Source organism: Cucumis sativus, chromosome 1 (assembly GCF_000004075.3).
Source record: "Cucumis sativus cultivar 9930 chromosome 1, Cucumber_9930_V3, whole genome shotgun sequence".
In the NCBI taxonomy this organism is placed as follows: domain Eukaryota; kingdom Viridiplantae; phylum Streptophyta; class Magnoliopsida; order Cucurbitales; family Cucurbitaceae; genus Cucumis; species Cucumis sativus.
Genome location: NC_026655.2, coordinates 21,144,067 through 21,156,969, shown reverse-complemented (window position 1 = coordinate 21,156,969; position 12,903 = coordinate 21,144,067). Strand labels below are relative to the sequence as shown.

Sequence of the window (12,903 nt, the reverse complement as noted above, 5' to 3'; positions counted from 1 at the left end):
TGATTGTTTCAATTTCTTGCTAGCAGTGTAGCTCGATGAAGATAAAATAATGGAGTTCATATTGCTATTAGTGCAGTTTCTTTTCAAAGGAGAGTAGAAAAAATATATTAATGAAATGAAACATAACCATACTTATTATTTAGGGATAACAAACCGGTGAAATGTCTTTAACAATTTTGAAAATGGGTTTGTGAATATTTTGATTTTGTTACATTAAAAATTAACCCGTTAGATTAAACTTCAAATTAATACTTTGTATTGAGTTTTTAATAATTTATTAGCTTACAAATAAAATGGTTAAATAAGTAATATTATTTTAATTCAATTTAATATCGTTGAAAAATCTGAAAACATCCCAATGTATGATATAATAGGGTAAATAATCATCCATAGTATATATAAAAGGTTAGATGATGATTTTTTTTTTCATTCCTTTTTCTAAAAGGTTAGAAGTAACTTATGTAATTAGATAGAGGAAAATGTTGTCTCTTTTCTCTTCTATTTTATGAATTAATTATTAGGTTAACTGTATGTTATGAATAACTAGCTTAATAAAATCGAAAATGAAAAGTCTTTTCAACTTCTAATTAGGTTAATTGTAACTAATAAACAATTTTATAGCCAACGAATACAAAAAGTCCATCATCTTAAATGAAAAGAATTAATAATATATTTAATTATTAACTTTTACACAAAATACAATAAATGAACCTTTATGAATTCTTAAATATGTTAGTTTCTCTTTGCATGTTTGTTGTTGAGGGTTGTACATTTCCATTCTATTCTAGATGAATTATTCCATCAATGAATATCTTTAAAAATTTCTGTATAAGAAGAAAGCTTTGGATTTGCTACATTCTCTTAATTTATGTTTTTCAATTCATTCATCAACTTTCTTCTGTTCTATAAAAGTTTCTAGAATTTAGTACTGTGAACTAATGTAGTATAGTTAATTTAATTTTCAAACGATTGCAAAGTAGAATTGTCTAGCGATCATTATAACATTACATTTTAAAATTATTTATGAGTTTAATCTTAAGCAACAAATTGAAAAAAAAAATTAATCAATTGAAAATGAAATACTCAACAAAGAAAAATAACAGGTTGTTGTAAGAAAAAAATTAAAGTAGACAATAAAATAAAAATGAAACACAAATGTCAACATGACATGTGTTAAGAACTAGTATATAAAAAATGAGTGATATTATATATTTGTAATAAAAAGATACGTTAATTTTTATAAATATAACAAACCTACCGCGGATGTTCTAAAATGAAAAAGACCATAAAGTTGATCATTTTCTAAAAATATTATGGGTTTCCTTCCTTTTCATCATTTTTCTTTCATTTTCGTGCAATTTTTCTTTTATTTTTTTTCATACTATTGTTTGGTTCAAGATCGTGTACTAAATATAAAGAATCGTGAAAAAAATATTCGTGACAGCCAAATCTAAACGATCGTGTAATAAAGAATCTTACAAAAAATCGTCCAATTTAAAATTTAGATAGCTAAATTTAAACACGATCGTGTACCAATCAAACAAGTTTTAAAATATATGTATATATATTATTTTACCATAGTCTCTACTCGACACTGCTGTTACGAACAAGTACTGAAAAAGTCCAAAAACACACTCACTTTTTATCTTTTGCAAAAATTATAGTGATATTCTTTATCAAATGATTAAAGAGAAACAATATTGAAAACGATATTCGTGGGGTTCATAATGATAATTCGTACCATATGCAATGAGGCATGGGAGAAAAACTTTCCCAACTCCCACCCACCTTGAATTGATGATAATACGTACCATATGCAATGAGGCCTGGGAGAAAAACTTTCCTACTGCCACCCACATTGAATAATTCTTTCTGAACAGAATTCTTGAAGACAAATACGAATCAATTTATATATCTATCAAGAGAATAATGACCTCCTCACTACTGGTTTTATGGACTTATACAAAGTAATCAATCAATGAATACACCAACATTAGAAAAGGTATGGTTAGGGCTGCTCACTGGATTATGATCTTTATGAAAGATGCTCGAGATACTATACGTCCGAGTCTCATCCTTATCTTTGTAGCATCATAACCACTGACATATTTAGTATAGATGAATAGACTAGAACCCCTCAACTTTATGCTCTTTGTATATATATATAAACTAGTCTTGTGGTAAAACAACTATTTTCCTTTAAAATCCAACAATGGTCTAAATTAAAATCTTTCGTTTATGCTCCAAATAGCAACCGTGGAGGTAATATTCCTCACTGAAATATGTGTTCGAGTGGTCATTTCAGTATTGCATTGATAAAAAAAGTCATTCATGTCACTAATCAAAGAGATGAAATCAGCACCAATCCATTTATCTTCGACAACTTACAAAAATCCAACCTTCCCAAAAAAATGTAAGTTTTTCATATGGTCTCTTTTTCATGAATGCATAACCATTGCTGATAATCTTCGGAGAAGGCTCCCACATTGGAACCTTAACCCAAATTGGTGCGTCCTTTACAAAAATCACTATGAAGACAAAACCATATTTTCATAACTTGTCTTGTTGCTAAAAATATTTGGAAGAAAGTTGAGCATTTGATTAATTTTCGAAATAGCAATATCAACACTACTTCTCTGTTTAAAGATATATGTTGCATAAAACAGAAAAACGTGAAAGATATCATTATTTTTAACACCATTGATGTCGACCTTTGGACCATTTGGATTGAAAGAAACAACATAATTTTCAAAAGCAAGGAGAGATCAGAGATAGAACCTTGGGAAGATGTGCAAGCTCTCACTAAATTTTAGTGTAGTGGATCAAATATATTTTCCAATTACTATGCTAGCTCAATTGCTTTAAACATTCATGCTTTTGTTTAATTTCTTGTAGGACTTATCTCTAGCCCTTTTTATTTGTCTCTTACTTCTTATAATGTGTTTCTTGATCATTAATGAAGCGAGAATGATGAGGGTGCTAAGAGGGTATCCACTTAGTGGAGATGTTTGGGTGCATTTTCTGACCCATTGTATTCTTTTAAAAAAACTATATTCCAATCCTCTTTAGACCAAATAGATTTATAACATTTTTGCAGCAATTTTTAAATATTAAAGGGTAAGTAATATTAATTTTAATTTTTTTTTTATAATAGTTTTCTGAGATCGTTTTAAAATTTAAAAACTTGTATGTAGAATGTAATTAAAATAAAAAAAAAATTGTGTTTTCTCAAATCCAATGGATGATTAAATTTAATTTTCAACTTTATATTTTGTTGGGTGTTTTTTTTGTCAAAAGAATTAACAAGATTTTTTTATAAAATATTTTCTCATTAGTAGTCTATATATTCTGAGTAAAGAATCTCGAGCATGGTGGTGACTATTCTTTAAATAACCCAAAGTTTTTCATTTGTTGGTACTCACACAAATGGATGTTTGTTTCCGAAGGTGAAAAACTCTCGCGTGAGATTTGTTCACGAAGGTATTCAAGTTACCTTCTTTATTACGAAGAATTGTTGATGATCTATGTTAAGTGTTACGTTCAAACCTCACGATAAGAAATATAAAGAAGATTGGAATAGTTTATTTGTGGACAATGAATTCAGGGGAGTCTAAATTTATTTTAAGTAGATTCAATCTCGAAGTCAAGGAAGCCTAATTTAGTTTTAAGTTATTGGTATACTAGAAGGGATCTCTTCTAAAATCCTAAGAAGTTATTTTTTTTTGTTGAATCTTAATAATATTTCTTATCTGAACCAAGTGTTTTTCAGATGTAGGTGAAATTCACCGAACTTGGTTAATAAAGTCTTCTATCATATTTGTTTTCTTACGGTTTTTTTTTAGTTATTCTCGTAGTTAATTGATATTTTTTTTATTATCTCTTATTTCTATATTTAATATATTTTTGAATTTTTAAATTGTGTTTGTATATGTGTCCTAATTAAGATATTAAAAGTAATTTAAAGGGTTATTAAATAGAAATGTCAATTTTATTTATAATAGACCGAATTATTATATTTAAAAAATGTTAAACATGGGAGAGATTTACAACTAGACACAAAATAAAAAATTTCAAAGGTAATAGTTTAATTAGATAAACTCAAATATAATAACACAATTAAAAAAAGCTGCTTGAAGAAAGCGAGATCCGTGGCTCACCCTTCTTCTAGCTTGTTTTTGGTTTGCAGTTCAAGTTTTGATTAGTAGACGAGTTGATCAGTAGACTAAAGAATGCTTTTTGACCAGGCAAGATACCAAAACATTACGCGAGATACAAGACAAGGAAGCATGCATTTTGTCTACGCGTTAAGGCTTCTCAACACATCACTCCTTCTAGGCGATTTGCAACAACATATGTATATATATATAAAGTTGTTAAAAGTTCATCAAAAGAATGCAATTAAAATTAGCCTACAATTTAAATGTTAAATTTCTAGGTAACTTGATCAACACTATGTTGAAAATTTCTCTTATCCATTCTAAAGATAATGAGACATGCAAGTGTGTTTGTGTTAGGTGTAAGCATGCTCTATGTTTTTTAATGATCTCTACAAGTGACTAAATAATTGTTTATGTAAAGGACACACCATATATATATATAATGTTATTTATATAAGAATCAAGCTATGTGCAAGTGGGTCACTTCTATGAAAAATTTTAAGACAAATTTTTCAAAACATCCATGAGAGACTAGGGGTGGTCAAATGAACACAATTACAAAAACAAACTTTGTTATATGAGAAGTTGTTTGATTTCTATGGATTTAGTTTTACTCTAGAATGATTAATAATCAAGGCAAAGTCCACTGGTTAAATCAAGTAAACTTAATTGATACTTACTATGAAAATATCGAACAATTTCTAATTTCTTTTTATCTTAAACTCTTAATAAGGTATCATCTATGTCTCATTGTTAAAATTATAAATGGTATGTAATTCAGTTTTTACTTCACAATGTTAAAGGTTGGTTAGATCTTGTGGAAAAAGAGTTATTAATGAATAAGAAGGTAATTTATATTGTTTAATTTCGAAAGACAATGCTTATACTTTCCAAACTTTTTGTTAATCATAAACCCCACCTTTTCTTTTCTTTTCTTTTTTCTATTATTATTGAAAATAAATGTCTTTACATAGTTACAAACATTTCGGAAACGTCACAGTTCATTTTACTTTTGAACAACATGAGCATATGTTAGATATGTAGTAATTGCATTGAAAGTGTTGATTACATAACTAAAAAGAAGATTTCTCCCATTCAACGAGTTCTCTAATTGCCTCTCCAACCTCTTCCATCTCTTTCATCAAACTATTCAAGCAAAAAGCCATAGCACTCAAACTCAAAATTATTTCTTCACTTTTACCATCTTTGCTTTCAACAATTTCTCCCAAGTGCTGCAAAAATGAATTGATCAATTTTTCCTTCTCAATTTCATCCATTACTTCAATCCTTTGTGCCTCTCCCATCTCAATATCAGCACAATTATCTTCCTTACTTTCATCCCCTTTCAAAGACTTCAATGAAGAAGATCTCAAATTCTCATAAAATGTCACAAAACCATTGGCCATAATTTCCTTAAACTTCTCAAAATCCCCCTCTAATTTCTCCCCAACCTTTCTCCACAAACCCTCTTTAAGGTTGTTCATTGCTTCACCATTCAAAGCTAATAAACCAACCATTTTTGACAAGGAATTAAACATCTTCAAATGGCTATCCCCATGAAAGGGATGCAAAAACAAGAAATTTGGTTCAACCTCAGCCTCATCAATCAATTTCTTTACCTCAATAACTTGAGTTCTTAAGCCTTGCAAATCCTTCTCCATTATTGTGCTTGATTCATAACAAAATGAATCATTGATACATTTTTGTAGCAATTGTAAACTCAAAATGAGTTGAATTTTCACCAATTTAGAAGCTCTTTTTGGTTGAAAAATGATGTCAACTACAACTGATATAGAAATCCCAATGAAAGTTTCAATCATTCTTTCAAAAGCAAATTCTTTTGGTGAACCATAATTTGTTCTTCCTAAAACTACTAAAGCTCCAACAATGGCTGAAATTCCACCAGCTGAACCATACATTGTACTATGTTGTAAAAAGCTTGTGAAAACAAACCAAGGAAGAAGACAAAGAAGCCTTCCAATTAAAAACTTTTTGAAAAGAACAAAACTCAAAATTCCAAAAATAGATCCCAACATTGTTCCATGAACCTTAATGTTTGCAACTTTAAATGTTGGTTCTCTATTTGAAGCAATACTTACGGCCACTGCTAAACTCCCCCAAAATCCATTTTCTTTATTGTAAATCAATCCCAAAATCACTGAAATTCCCAATGAAATTGCACATTTCAAAGCTGTAATTACCCTTTGGTTGTTCATGGAGGAAACCCATGTTGATCTGTTTTTTTCTTTGTTGGTGGAATTTTTAATTTCTTTTTCCTTTGATTCCTCTTTAAACTTTATTGGAGTTTTGACTTGAGTTTTCTTGTAGAGGAGTTTCATGCAAAATATGAAGAAAAAATTAGGTAAATCTTGGTGGCTTGTGGGAGTAATTTGAATGGATTTGAGGGTGTTGATTACTGTTGCTGTATTACCATCTACGTTGATTTCTGGAAAAGTCACCGAATCGGACGGTGGAAAATAAGTATTGGCTTGTTTTAAAGAAAGTGTAATTTGGTTCTCTAAAGTATTTAGATCATGTTTTAGGGTTTGGTAATTTTGAGGATTATTTTGAATTGGATATGAAGGGATTTTGGACAAAGCTAATTCCATTCCATTTAAGGCCATTTCTAAATCCTCTAATTTCTCACTATTGCTCAACCATCCCATTTTGCATATTTCGAGTGGAAACTTTTCCCATTGCTTGCTCTCCTGTCAAATGAAATACAAAAGGAAAAAGGTAATGTTATTATTATATCTTTACTCATACTAACAAATCTTTAATTTGATTTTTTAAGTTACATGTGTATTTTCAATGAAAATAATGAACATGTTTATTTTTAATTTTCAATGAAAATGAAAGAACAGGAACCAAATAGGTCCCTTTTTCTTTATTAAACAAACAAACAATAACTCTTAGTTATTCTTTATCTAATATTGGTTATATATTTGATATATTGATTGGGAGTATGTTATATATGAACTTTAGGTGTGTAACCTACTTTAACAATGAAGGTATTATACATACCCATTTAAGGATGATCCATACGATATTCTTACAAGTTTAGAACTTGCTAAACAAAAGATTAAAAATTCAAATACCTATATGTTACGAAAGTTTGATCGATGAACAACATGTAATTATTATTACTTTTCTTTCTTTCTTTCTCAAGTTGACCAAACAAGGCTAATTTTAAATTATCAATGATTATTTAATGACTTGGTATTAAAGATAATTAAGAAGGTAAAATATTTACTTGGTAAAGTTTAATGGAGTGGAGAAGTTTAGTTGCTGAAGAAGACAAAAACTGAGCTCTTGATATGGAAGCAGCAGCCATTGTTCTATCTTCTGCAAGGATTGCCTTCACCATTAAACTTAACCTTTCTGTCATGTTCTCCACCACACTTTTGCTCTTCCTTTTCACCTTCACATTTAACAATTTCTTTTTTAATTTATACTTTTTTTCCTTCATATACTTTATACTCTTTCCGTATATGTGTATATATATATATATATTCCTACTGATGATTTCAATAAATGATGTATTTTTTAAGTTGTTAGTTATATCAATCAAGAGAGAATAATGTTCCCATCATATAAGGGTTTTATGGGTTTTTTTTCCAAAGGTTACTTTTTATATTTTTGTGAAAGGCAATAATAGTGATAAGTGTTAACAGTAACGTTATATATAGAAGTCAACATTAACAATATCTCTAGTGTAAGTTACTTGCTATTAAAATAACTTGTGTGCTGAGATAATTTTGTCTTTAATTTTATATTGATGATAGCAAATTCTTCCTTAAAAATTTAGTCTTATTGAATATAGAACAATATTTCTTTTGAAGTTATTGTCAATCATAAATAATGTAGCTGACAGTTTTGAATATTGGAATGCATGAGAGAAAAACTACAAAAGTACCTTGAAGTCGAACATGCCAATAAAATTCAGATTCAACATTGAGATTAATTATATTTGGAAGCACTTTTATAATAATAATTAAATGTATTAATAACATTTATAAATATTTATAAATTCTTTTACATTCTACTGATTTATATCTACATACCAATTGTTTTAGTCTAATCAATTAGCTTTTTATGATTACTCTCTACCTACAACTTCATTCAATAATTCTTAAAAATATTTCAATTTATATCTCTAAACTTAGAAGGTGTGTTTTATTAAACTTTGAACAAATAACTGTATCAATTTATAAAACTTGTAACTTTTATACTTGTAATCAATTTAACACATTTTCTTTAAGACTTAGTTTGAAAAATAGCATGAAAAGCATATAACTATTTCTTTGAAGCTTCTAATTTTTTTGTAAAGAGTCCATATTAAGATTTTACATATTCGATTATTCTTACACCGTAGACCTTTTCAAATGTCGTTATTAATAATAATAAGAAAAAAAAAACACTGTTAGAACTAATGCATAGACACTTTTAAAATAAATTCATAATATGAAAGTTTAAGAATTTATAATTAATAAAATTATAAGTGTCAATTTAGTCAAATAATAGTGTATAAATACTATTTATTACTTGTCCTTTTCCTTTTTTTTTTTTTTTTTGGCACTATAAAAGTTATATTCAAAAGGTTCTTTTTGTCGAAAAAAGTTAAATTATCGTTATCATAATTCTTAAAATGAAGTATTATGTCCATATATGTATGAATATTAATTATTATACCTGAAGAGAAGCAAGGCGTGGGAAAGGGAGGAGTGTAGCAATGAGACTGGCGGCGGCGCCTAAGGCGGTGGTGGCGGCGACGTGGAGTGGGTGCATGAGAGGGTCAGTATGGGCGCCGCCGATGAAACCAACAACGTAAATGATCACAATCTGACCCAAAGCGATCTTTTTAGCCAGCAAATGGGTTGAGCTCGGAAGCACCACCACCACAGAAGCCAACGCCACCGTCACGGCGGTCGTGATGTGGGAGAATTTGGCCGGACCAATGAACCAAAATAAGAACATGGCGGGGCAAACGGTTTGGATAGTGGCGAAGACGACTAGGCAACAACCACGGACGGCATCACCAAGAGCGGCGTTAGTGACTATGAGAGTAGCTGTGAGATAGGAGAAGGCGGGAAAGGCCACAAGGCGACGGAGAGTAGCCGGGCCGTACAAGGTGGTGTAGGCCACTATGGAGCAAGCAAGAGCTGCTCGGGAGGCAGAGGCAAGCCGTGTGAACCACATGGCTCGGCGGTCTTGGTTGGTGGTGCTGGTGGCTGCCATTTTTTTTTTTTTTTTGTTTGGACGGAGAAGATGAAGGGAGCAGGTTTGGGGTGAGGGTGAGTAATGAAGGGTGTTTATATATTGGTTTTAAAAAGTTGAAAAATTGAAGCTTTTGAGAGTGGAAGTGGGAACCCATGTGGCCCTACATATGTTTGTTTCCCATAACAAAGCCTTGTGCTTGAGGTGGCTATCAGTATTGCATGCCATTAATTTTACACATTTTATCTTCTTTACCTAACCTAACAAATGAGATAAATCAATTTTCCATAACCAGCTCTGCTTAGATCAACAGAGTTTTAAGACATCAGTTTGAACTATTAACTTTAAAGTTAGATATCACTCTACAAGACATAAAATTATATTATTATCGATTTGATAATTTATTAATCGACTCACAAATTGTTAATAAAAATTAAAAATATTAGAATAGTTATGATATACATTTGGATCAAAAGTCTAAAGGCTGGAATATTCACACATCTCCACATTCTCCACATGTTAGGTATTAACAAAAGAAAGGAAGTTAGTGGTGCTTGAAACTTGAAACGGCTTCACAAAGGTGATATAGGTGTAACTATGGTTAAACAAAGAGATATTTCATTACCCTTTGGGTTAAGAAAAAAAGAACCTTTTGAAATTCGTTTGTCCAAATGGTGGTTGTTAATGCTCATGTATCAAGGCAAAGAAATTTCTCCTTATTCCAAACTTTTTGTTCTTGAACTATTCCCTGTGTCAGACTACGTGGATGCTCTATTCTTATAACCAAATATACTGAAAAATGTAAATTTACTGTCACATATATATTGTTTAGATACAAGGCGAAATATTGTACAAAGTATCTTGTTCATGCATTTATCAAGTACACCATGGTTTTCTCTTTCCAAGCTTCTTGTCGATTATTCCTTTCATTTATGAGAACAATTTTTGGATTTTTAGAGAAGTTTTTTTACTTGCGTATAAAGTTCATTGTCACATAAAACTTTTGATGATCATATGCTTCTTTTAATATTAATATTATTTATTCTTTTAAAAAATTGAATGGTAAAAAGAAAAGAAAAGAGAAAAGCGAAATTTGGTAAAACTTTTGCGGAAAAGTTGCATGTCAATCTAAATGAGGTTAGTTCAAATATATATTTGACATGACCTTTTCTCTTAAAGATGTGGGAGGTTTGAATCTCCTCACCTTCAATTATTATACTAAAATAACAAAAGACACATGTGTTATCCTAAAAAGTCGGGTAAGAAATATACAGTAGTGGACTAAGTTTACTAGCAAAATAAAATGGGATGCATGGTTAGAGAAATGCATGCACTGGCCGATTTATTAAGAGGAATGTGGTGGCCCATTTCATTAGCTGCTAATATGATGGGAAAGATTCAACTAAAAAAATTTATGACAGAAAAAATACAGAGCAACAATAGAAAGAAGAGAGTGATGACAAAATTTCATGAAGGAAAATTAAAAGAACCAAGTCTTAATTTCTTATTCATTTCCATTTTTATCTATGCTCGTGCAAGAAAGTGTGTAGATTAATTGAAAGAAAAGATAGAAAAAAAAAAACTTTAAAAAGAAGTATAAGAGAGAAGTGAAAATGAAATCTTTATTTAATTCAAATAAAGATGGGTGGAATTATTGAATAAAAAAATTTAAAACAAAAATAGTCATTATAAAAACATATTGTTTAGAATTCAAAAAACAACACCAAATGGCAAATAACTCTAATAAATGAATTCAACTTTGTACCCCAAACACATATACATGAACTCAGATAAAACAATCATCTTCTCTAAATACAGACACATGAACTCTTCATATATATACAAATTCCACAAACATATAAACTCTACATATAATATCCCAACTCAACATCGCAAACAAACCCATTGTCCATGATGAAATGCTTTAACCTAAGCTAAAGATTCTATACTTATAAAGGATCAATCCAAGTCAAATTCCATTTGCCAACTCTCAATTTTTAATTCGAACTAACCCCAATAGTATTGTGTTGAATGAAAATCCTTTATGCGAGAAAACCAAAGCCATGTGATATAGTTATGATTTAAATGTGTTTTAAACGTTAATTCTTTATGCAATGTGAGAAGACTAAGCTATGTGTTAGTTATGTTTCAAATGCTATGCGAATGAAAACTTGAGAGTCTTTCATATTTTAGTTTCAACTAAGTAATATTGATCATGACTATGTGATAATATGAGCTACGCGAAAGGTTAGAACATCTTATCGCATATGTGGACATCCCAAGAAAGATGGTCAAACATGATGAGATATATTAAAGTCATGTCTTTATCACATGATTAAAAAAAATCAAACGTTTTATTATTGTTTAGTATTTAATAAGTCAACATAACTCCTCCATAAATAAAAAAATGTTACAAATTAATTTCTCAAAATTAATTTCCAACAATCTATTGATTTCCTCACACTATATATATACTTTCTTCATCATTTCATTACACACGCGAGAAATTTTTACAAGCAAGAAAACTCTCTCTAAAACTTCTTCTTTTGAGTTTACCGAGTAAATTGTAAGTGTTTATCTGAGTGTTGAGATTCCAATTGATTTATGTGCAAAATCAATTTAAGAACAAAGATTGTTTTATCCTGGAAACGACGGGGCAATAATTCTATTTGAACAAAGAAGCAAAGTCGCGAAACGTCTTAAAGAGAGCGTGATCCGCAACTCAGCCATTACTTAACCATTCTTTGTTTTTCAGCTTTGCATTCTGACTACTAGGCGTTTTGTCAATTTGAAGAGATGTAGGCGACTTGACTACGCAAAAAACGGTACCTTAAGTGAGATACAAGGTGAAGTGCAACAACACATTACTTGTTTAACTATCATTTCTTTTTTCTTGTCCATGTAATTATATATTAAGTGGAAAACTAGAGACGATTTTCACTTCTAATATTGTTTTAATTTTTTTTTTTGCAATTTAATTTTTTTTTCATTTTTTAACTAAACTATCTTTTATTAATTTATAACTTATATAATTTTTAAGTTTAAACTCTATATTTTAAAATGTTTAACAATAATTTTTTTAGCATTTTTTTTTTCTAAGAAGAAAAAGAAGAATTCGTGCCAGACAATCTAGGAGTAAACATAGAAGGGAGGCCTTATCTATTAACCAAGAGATTAGTTACATGGTTGGAATCCTATAGAGAAGCCTAGAACAACCTAATCTAATAAAAGCTTTAAAGTTAAGAGAAATGGCACTAGCATCGTAGTGGTTACATGTCGAATGACGCTTAGACCAAACTCCTATCAGATTGTACACATCTTCTCAAAGGTTTACAACAGATTTGGATTTTTCCTTAAAAACTATGTTGTTTCTTTTTAACCGAATTGTTCAAAGTAGAGTAGCAACGACATTGAAGCAAATGAAATTTCTTCTGCTTGTTCGTTTAAGCTTGCTTAATGATTTTCTTAGGGAATTTAGGTTGTCATTGTTTATAGGTATCCCAATTGCTCTCAAGAGTTTGTTCTAGAT

At 29.9% G+C, this 12,903-nt stretch overlaps 1 protein-coding gene across 1 annotated transcript; it reads right to left on the bottom strand.

The window, feature by feature from the left end:
• Positions 1–5,140: 5,140 nt before the first annotated feature.
• LOC101209654 lies at positions 5,141–9,424 on the bottom strand. Its single transcript, XM_011659740.2, has 3 exons — positions 8,850–9,424; positions 7,411–7,578; positions 5,141–6,865 (listed from the first exon to the last, which is right to left on the bottom strand). Exons 1-3 carry the CDS (start codon positions 9,393–9,395, stop codon positions 5,231–5,233), a joined length of 2,349 nt encoding a protein of 782 aa, XP_011658042.2. The 5' UTR covers positions 9,396–9,424; the 3' UTR covers positions 5,141–5,230.
• Between the last annotated feature and the right edge of the window lie 3,479 nt (positions 9,425–12,903).